The sequence below is a fragment of the Haliotis cracherodii genome, unplaced genomic scaffold (genome assembly GCF_022045235.1).
Source record: "Haliotis cracherodii isolate W230 unplaced genomic scaffold, xgHalCrac1.p SCAF_5, whole genome shotgun sequence".
In the NCBI taxonomy this organism is placed as follows: domain Eukaryota; kingdom Metazoa; phylum Mollusca; class Gastropoda; order Lepetellida; family Haliotidae; genus Haliotis; species Haliotis cracherodii.
Genome location: NW_027266308.1, coordinates 12,408,486 through 12,417,931, shown reverse-complemented (window position 1 = coordinate 12,417,931; position 9,446 = coordinate 12,408,486). Strand labels below are relative to the sequence as shown.

Sequence of the window (9,446 nt, the reverse complement as noted above, 5' to 3'; positions counted from 1 at the left end):
GTTACATGTGACCTTGACCTGTAATGTTTTGGAATGCAACATTTAGCTTCCGGCGACGTTCATGTCACGTGACTATGTTTCTTCCGGGTCCATTTTGACGACATGTTGGTTACAGAAAGCAAGGAACATGCCACACTGTTGTGTTCCTCAGTGCAGAAATAGAAGTGAAACAAATCCTCATTTGTCATTCTATCGTTTCCCTGCCAATCCTGCCACTCGAAGGAAATGGATCTTGATGATTCAGTAAGGGACACCGACGAATTCATTTTTAACGTCTGTTGTCAGTGTGGTTTATTAGGCTGATGTTGCCTCGATGACTTTTCCTGCGATTTAGGCATAAGGAGGATTTGCTTTAGATAGTTGTAGCTACATTCAGCATATGTTATGTTTTGTAGAAACTTTAAAATGCATGACGTTTTCCAGACTTGGACCTTACGATTCGTCTCACGCAATGTTAATGCAGCTTTTGGTACTTTGCGGTACAATAAATACTACATTGCTTCGCTTTTATACCATCAACGGGCCTGCTAGTCCTGTATCAAGCAATGTAAGCAAGCTGACCAGTATGTCATTGATAGTAGGTTAGTGTAGCAATATATCACAAGTGGCGTAAAAATAACCTAGGCTCTGATATCTTGGAGACTGTTCCAAAACAATGTCGAAAATGTATGTATAGGGCCTATGATAATTTTTTAAATGAACAGTTGTTTAAATGAGTATTATCTTTATAAAGAGTATGTGTCCTAATGATATGATAACTGCAACAAAAATAAACATGTGAGTGACACCTGTAATCATGGTCATGGCTCTGGATTTGCACTCACTCATTAGGGCTGGGACAGGTAGAAATATAGGCTGGGAATATGGACAGGGAAATATCTAAGTGGGGTTTGGTACTATTTCGAACTCAAATCATCTGACAAAACTAAATATCTACTTTGTTAAGTAACTTAATTACTCTGAAGGACATAAGAAGGACAGTAACAATATTATTATTTCGTCTATCCTCATCTCTAGTTTGATGAATTGTCATAGATGAGGTGAGGTGAAATGGGGTTTAACGCCGCGTCCAAGATTATTGCACTTATAGAGAGCCGTTCATGTACGTGTGAGTGTGTGTGTGTGTCTGCTTGTACTAGTCCGGACTGATGCCGATTTATAGTGCTAGCTCACTGAGATACCATGCTGCAGTTTAACATGAATACCCCACTCAGATACAGTATACTGACTCCAACCGACCAGTCCTTGTTTTAGCCCCTTAATGTCGAACGCCAGACAGGGTAACAACAAGTACCATCTTTTAACGTCTTTTGGTATGACGCGGCCGGGGATTGAACCCTGGACCTTCCGCTCTCCAGGCGGACGCTCTACCACTAGACCACGGAATTGTCATAGAAATGTCTGAATTGGCAAGATAGTGAGGCAGGAACACAACATCTGGAGTCAGAGGTCGAAGCCCGGGACATTAAATTCAGTTTGTTATGGAAAACCTAGGTGTCCATTTACTGCAATCAACATTTACGTCTTTGCCTAAGAAACTAGTAACTTGAATCGTGACCCTCTTGTCCACTACATGCATGAAATATATATTGGCACTTGAACACTTTTAAGGTCCCCGGTAAGTTTTGTCTCTGCCACAAACTTCTGATAAATCTATCTAAACAGAAAATGAAACATGGGACTCATTATGAAGGGTTTATTTCTTTATCTACAAACATGGGTCTGGTAATTAATTCAGTCTCGGGTAAACTGGTAACAGCTCTCCAAACCCAGGTACCCTGGGTACCCATCCCAGACTCCATTAGTACAGTACTCAAAAGATACGAGATTAATGGATTATTCCAAAACTCAGTCCTTCATCACCCATCATCAGATTGTATTCTTTTGTGTGAGGAGGAGGAACCAATACTACGTCCTATCAGCAGCACTCTGCTCTCCATCTCTGACATGGTCGCTTCTACATATTATGAAATCTGTCCTAAAGTATTATCTTGCACCTTCCTTCTTAATGTAAGCTCTGTCTCAGGAAAAAGTCAATGAGTATCATGGGCATTTTTTATCCCAAATTTTGGATTAAGGTAATATTCAAAATGGACCCAATATTTGAACAACTGAATGTTTATTTTATATGTTTGTATTAGGGCTGGGACGAATCCAAATTTACTACCCTGGTACCCGCCCCCTATTACCCGACCCTACCTGGGTACCCACTCTAGGTCTCAGGAGATGTCTCAAAATGTCCGATTGGGAACTTTTCTAGCATAGCCCTGGCAAAACTTATTTAGATACATGTATTAAACAACCTGGTCATGCATACACTGATGTTATATCTTTATTCACCCATATGACAAATCAGAAGGAATGGGTGCATAGTCAGAAAGAAAAGCGAACATAAATGACTTGTAGTGAAACCATAGAGTTGCAGATAATTTTAGTGATTAGACAATGTATCATGTGACTAACCACGGGTGTGGGTAATCCTCTGGGTACCTGGGTCCTACTCAGTACCCACCCGACCCGGGTACCCGAGTTACCCGTCCCAGTCTTAGTGTGTATGACATTTATATTCCGTCTGTGCTTTTCTTACTTGCCATTATTTTAAATATTTTCCAATTTCTTGATTTATATTTTTATCACATCTGTATTCATGACTAGCGTAATTCTTATTCATCCTGTGTACACTGACACAGACATGCAAATAACCCTAATAAATCCATTTTTAGCTCACTTGACTTAAATTCATGTGAGCTTATGTACAGTCATGTCCCGTTAATCCGACATTGTTAGTTGCATATGATTATGTCGGATTAACAAGTAAGGCATGTATCAACGTTGGTTGCAGCCGCTGAAATATGCAGCTACCAGCCGACTCGTCTCGCATCAAAACACGGGCTGTGTACTGGCGGGCAGATGACCACAGAGTACGCTGATAACTGTGTTGGATTAACGAGACTGATCAATGAGTGATTTCGGGTGTCGGAGTCGGAGTGCGAGACTGTCGGATTAAAGGGTCTAAATAGCACTGATTTAATCCGTTCCCATCATTAGTGTCGGATAAAGCCGATTGTCGAATTAGCGAGTGTCGGATTAACAAGACTTGACTGTAGTGACTTGTCTGTCATGCATCGTAAACATCTTCTTAGAAACAATTGGACCAATGAAGCTGAAACTTCACATGCTTGTTCCCACCAGTGATAACACCAAATTAGTTAAAGAACTTTGAATCTGATTTTAAAAATGTGCATCCATGGCAGCTGTGTTGAAAGACCTGTTTATGGCCATTAATCAGTCTCGTCTTGTTCCAAATCTAATGGGGCGATCTGGTAGCCTAGTGGTTAAAGCGTTTGCTCGTCACACTGAAGACCTGGCTTCGATTCCTGACATTGGTACAATGTGTGAAGCCCATTTCTGGTGTCCCCTGCTGTGATATTGCTGGAATGTTGCTAAAAGCGGCGTAAAATCAAACTCACTCACACTCCAAATGTAATGAAAATTTAGTAAAATGGCTTAACATATATGTTCTGATTTGTTCTGATTTGTTCTGACCATGCTCCTAAATTCTCTTAAAAGGCATTTTTTGCACTGTAAATATAATCTGCTCAGAAACCATTAGACCAATTAGACTTAAACATGTTAAAGTTCACATGCTTGTTCCCACAATGATGTTACCTGAATTTGTCCAAGAGGTTTGAATCCGACTTTCCATCTGGCAGCCATACTTGTAAATAGTTTCCTGCAGGAAGTATTGTTGGTAACCTATGGCGACTTCAGACTTGTAACCATGGTAACACAGCTATAGTTTGTAACAAGTAACTGTTACACTTTTTATATCTCCTCTGAAACTTTAAGCACCAGGTACATGTTTTTTATCAGAATAACGTAATATGTTTTAGGCATATTACTGCATTTGTGACATCTTGTCTCAAACTACAAGGCCTATGTAGCTGAAAGTTTGTTTGAATTATACCAGCCATGGTGTCGCGAAGAAATGCTTATGGAACTCCAATCCAGTTTAAAATATGTTCCCCAGACCAGACATATATCAACACCCATTAACGTTTTGTAATCGGCCATCAAATATCAAATGAATTTCCAGTACTTTCTTGACTGCACACTAAGTCTGGAGCAGAACAGGTTCCCAGAAAATTCTAAAAGCGTTTAATTTCTTCTGACTGACAAAATATATGAAAGAAGGGAGTTTCTTTGGTCTAATATGCTAGGGTTCTTGACATCAGAAGATATCCTTCATGGATTTCTTCCAAGCGGTCCTGGGAATTTGTTTTGCACCTCATCAGAATATCAGAGGTCAAGGTCATGAGAGAGAGAAATGTCAGTGAAAGTTTGTGGGTACACTTTTCTTCAAAAAGCTGTATCATAAAACTTTGTAAATGCCTTCTCCAGGATTTGAGGTCAGCATTGAGGTGTCTATAAGACATAGTTATGACATTGTCAGCTTTTGAGGCATCGTTTAATACCTCTACAGACATGGAACTTATATATTTGCATTTACGTCATCTTAACAGATCCTACAACCTCAAATGTACCTATTTTTTTAGTATAGTGCACTCCCAAGTTTAATGTGCAAACCCCTCTAGGTGATTCATTTTTTGGAATATATATTTTTTTAGTATTATGTAAGTGGCATGTTTATCAAAGGTCAAGGCTATCTTGGATATCAGCGTGAAGCCTTGTGCCCATGTACAAAAGTAGTTTACAAATAATATTTACCGTATTCAACGTAATAAGCGCCCCGCTCTAAGCGCCCACAGCGATATTTGCTAACATATTGGCTTGTGAACAATCCCAATTAGCACCCCTTCTGATTGATCAATGTGCAAAAGACTTATTTATTCGTGTATAATACACACTTGTGTGTTATATGCACCCTAGATTATCGTCAATTAAATTCTGGAAAAATATATCTGTCGTTTATAAACATTTCATATAAACCACAAAATTTATCCTTTAACTGTTTGTTTCACCAAAATAATATTCTAATAAGAGCCCCCTATTTCTAATTTTGAGAGCGCCCTGGGCGCTTATTACGTCGAATAAGGTATATCTGAGTTAGTGGGATTCATGATGTTGCGGGAATATGGCACTAAGTGAGAATGGCAATCTCAAGGCTTGCTGTTATTTAAATACTTGCAGGACAAATAGCACTAACATTTACATATTGATCTAATTCCTTAAGCTACTTTAAAGTTGACCCTGGTCAACACATAGGTTGTTGTTCTCAACTCTCGCCCCCAAGATTTGTGTGTGTAATTAACGATGGCGGAATCTACTGACTACTCCGACTATTGTTTTCTATTCATTATATTAGGTTAATTGTGAAGCCGAAATTATTGACAATACTGTAAGCAGTCAGGTTGACCTCTTGTTTATGCAGCTTTTCGAGAGGTCAATTTTCATGGCTCTGTGTTTGAATTCAATAAGCGCATTTCAGACCAGAATTTACACATTTGTCCCCTATTTATTATAAAAAAAGATGCAAACTCACTTTAAAAAAAGACATAATTAGTTGTATGTATTCATTTTAATTATATTAATTTAATTTTTCAAAACGAAATAACAGTAAATCATGGTTATAACGAACACAAGGGGAACTAATTCTAGTTCATTATAACCGTAGTTCCTTTAAAGCATGTATACAGCAAATTGCGGGAGAAAAAACCCAGTTCATTCTATCCAACAGTTCGTTATAAGTGTAGTTTAATGTAACAGTAATCTTGATGTAGAGAGGGAAAAATGTTCAAACAAATCTTATATAAGTGGGGTCGTTTCAGCTGCTCACCGCAGAACTTATATATTGAATTATGTTCTAAATCTTACATATGGTAATAATTATGTTCTAAAACTTACATATGGTAATAATTATGTTATGATACTTACATATGGTAATAATTATGTTATCAAACTTACATATGGTAATAATTATGTTATAAAACTTACATATGGTAATAATTATGTTATAAAACTTACATATGGTAATAATTATGTTATAAAAATACATATAGTAATAATTATGTTATAAACATTATGTATGGTAATAATTATGTTATAAAAATTATGTGTGGTAATAATTATGTTACCACATAAAAAATACATATGGCACTAATTATGTAATAAAACTTTCATAAGGTAAAATTATGTTATGAAACTTACATATGGAAATAATTATATTATAAAACTTACATTTGGTAATAATTATGTTATGTTACTTACATATGGTAATGATTATGTTATGATACTTACATATGGTAATAATTATGTTCTAAAACTTACATATGGTAATAATTATATTCTAAAAATTCATTACATATGGTAATAATTATGTTATGATACTTACATATGGTAATAATTATGTTATAAAACTTATATTATATATGGTAATTATTATGTTATAAAACTTACATATGGTAAAAATTATGTTATAAAACTTACATACAGTAACAAGTATGTTATAAAAATACATATAGTAATAGTTATGTTATAAACATTATGTATGGTGATAATTATGTTATAAACATTTTGTGTGGTAATAATTATGTTACCACATAAAAAATACATATGGCACTAATTATTTAATAAAACTTTCATATGGTAAAATTATGTTATAAAAATTACATATGGTAATAATTATGTTATAAAAATTACATATGGTAATAGTTGTGTTATAAAACTTACATAAGGTAATTATTATGTTATAAAACTTACATATGGTAATAACTGTGTTATAAAACTTACATATGGTAATAATTATGTTATAAAACTTACATATGGTAATAAACCTGGAATAGTGCTGACTGTGTTGTAAAAACAAGTAGACTTATTCTCTCTTACATATTCTGTTTGTGTCATTTCAGGCGAGATGACTTTGACCCAACACCTAATACGCGAGTTTGCAGTTGGCACTTCCCCCATGGCAAGGAGAGGGGACCATCCAGATTTCACTGGACTGAGAATCTGAAGGAGGGACAGGACACTCCTCAAGATGAGGCTTCTGATGCGAGGAAAACGAGGCAGTCAAGGAAAATGGGTGGCAGTACTAAGAATTACGCTAAATCAGACAATCCACTGGAGATTCTGGCTTCTGCTGCTTCGGTGATGGAGGCACTGGCACCACATCCTGTAGCCAAGGCAACAAAGGATCATGGGAACAGATACTTCAGAGTCATTGATGATATTGAACGCTACAATTTACATGCTTATGCTAAAAAGCCACGGTCAGCAGATCATGTACATGATAGTAAATCTGAGACAACAGTTGACAGTGGTGTGTCTGAAGACTATGTGGCCATGTGACCATCAAGACTTATTTTTGTACATATGTATTTGCGAGATATATTTGTATATTGTTTATTGTGATATTGAAAAAAATATTTCCTATTTTGTCATGTACTGGTAATTTCTATTTCAGCTATGTGAACTGATTAATTTTCAAATAAAGATTTGGGACAAGTGATTGAGTTTTATTTAGCATTGCTTTGAACACTCATGGGACACTTAATGACACTCATGGGACACTTAACGTTGTGAAGAAAGCCAGAAGTGATGCATGTCTTAGACATTTACCATCTTGGTAAAACCTATGAGCATGGGGATTGTGATGGAAAACAAAGGAACAGGGATATGAATCTGGGATTCCAACCCATTATAGGATTCTCATTGGATCCTTCCACTCCTAAGGGATGCAACTCAGACTGGACTGCCCATGCCTAGAAGGTAGAATGCAGCTTTTGATTTTCACAAATTTACAGGCCTACACGCACCAATGAAAGCTGATAGACTGCACAAAATCTTAACTCCCTTTCCTTGGGAGGATGTCATGACATGACTGTCAACTTCCTTCTTGTTCTGCCCATGCCCAGTTCGTCAGGGATGGAAACTGGACTTTTATAGTCAGTTAACTCCCTTCCCTTGGGAGGATGTCATGACACGACTGTCAACTTCCTTACTGTTCTGCCCATGCCCAGTTCATCAGGGATGGAAACTGGACTTTTATAGTCAGTTAACTCGTTTTCCTTGGGAGGATGTCATGACACGACTGTCAACTTCCTTCTTGTTCTGCCCATGCACAGTTTAGAAGGTTGCAGTCTGTGTGTTGTAGTGTTTCCGTTTGCATGTTTACTGCAACATATTCTCAGATTTATGATGCTGTTTCTTAGTTTTTGGTTATGTTCTCGTTGTTTTCTGTTTCCGATTCCTTGTGTATTGTAGACATATGACAGTTTCTGTTGAGGGGCGGTCGGGTAGCCCAGTGGTTAAAGCGTTTGCTCGTCATGCCAAAAACCCGGGTTCGATTCCCGACATGGGTACAATGTGTGAAGCCCATTTCTGGTGTCCCCTGCCGTGATATTGCAGGAATATTGCTAAAAGCGGCGTAAAACCATATTCACTCACTCAGTTTCTGTTGCAATCTGTCAGTTTTCATTGGAAGGCCTGCTTTAAGTTCCTGTGGATGATAAACTGAAACATCCTCCACAGTTACATAATTGAGGCCATAATTTCATGGACCTTTTTGATCTACAGACTGCGCTTTCATAAACACTTTCATATGTGTTCATACAGTAAGAACTGTTTTGTACTATTAGTTTGTTTGTTGTTTAATGCCGCACTCAGCAATATTCCAGCTGTATGACCGCGGTCTGTATGTATACGAGTCTGAACCAGACCATCCAGTGATTGACAACATGAGCATCGATCCACGCAATTAGGATTGATGACATGCATCAACCAAGTCAGCGAGCCTGACCACCCGATCTTACGACAAGCATAGTCGCCTTTTTTCTTGAAGACCTATTCTACCCTGGATCTTCACAAGCCTTGTAGTATTAGTAACACTGTGGGTATAGATAAGGCTAAATGTGTCAAAAATGATTATTTTGTAAGAAAACTTAGTGAGTCTTTGTCCCAATCTGTGCTAGGAGATGTAGAAAAGAAAGTACAAGCTTGTCAAAAATATGTCACAGACTTGTTCATAATTAGACTTGTTCGAACAATCTTCCTTTTCACTCATGTTAGTCTTATGTATGTTTTTAGATCATGTCAGAAAATTTTACTGCCTACAACATACAATTGGTTTTCAAGAGCAGGGGGGTCTGGACCCCCTTGGGATCTGCCTATGGGCAGGGACACAAACTTTCTGTGGAACATGGAATATTTTATGTGTGTTTCATATTATATGCCAATATCAGTCCTCTGACTCAATTATGGCTGAGATGCTAATCAGAGTTACGTCCCTTTGATTGTAAACCTAAATCTGCAAAGGTGGTGGAAGCTGGAGGTTTCCAGTGTGGGCAGGCTGTTAAACATTCAGTTTGATGGTAGGTTTGTTTATTGAATTAACCATAAACTGTATAAATGTCGATGTCACCATAGTAATAGGGTAGGGACCCGTGAAGATCCGGGGTAGAATAGGTCTTCAGCATCCCATGCTTGCC

The 9,446-nt window shown here is 37.4% G+C and overlaps 1 protein-coding gene across 1 annotated transcript; it reads left to right on the top strand.

The window, feature by feature from the left end:
- The first annotated feature begins 61 nt into the window (after nucleotides 1-61).
- LOC139444106 (uncharacterized) lies at nucleotides 62-7,453 on the top strand. The gene is made up of 2 exons (XM_071225012.1): nucleotides 62-243; nucleotides 6,870-7,453. Exons 1-2 carry the CDS (start codon nucleotides 62-64, stop codon nucleotides 7,306-7,308), a joined length of 621 nt encoding a protein of 206 aa, XP_071081113.1. The 3' UTR covers nucleotides 7,309-7,453.
- The last annotated feature ends 1,993 nt before the right edge of the window (nucleotides 7,454-9,446 follow it).

Bases quoted from the DNA above. Each gene is read 5' to 3' on its own strand.
- LOC139444106 (XM_071225012.1), top strand. From the start codon at position 62: ATGTCACGTGACTATGTTTCTTCCGGGTCCATTTTGACGACATGTTGG. The intron at 244-6,869 runs GTAAGGGACACC...GTGTCATTTCAG, and splicing joins AAATGGATCTTGATGATTCA to GCGAGATGACTTTGACCCAA.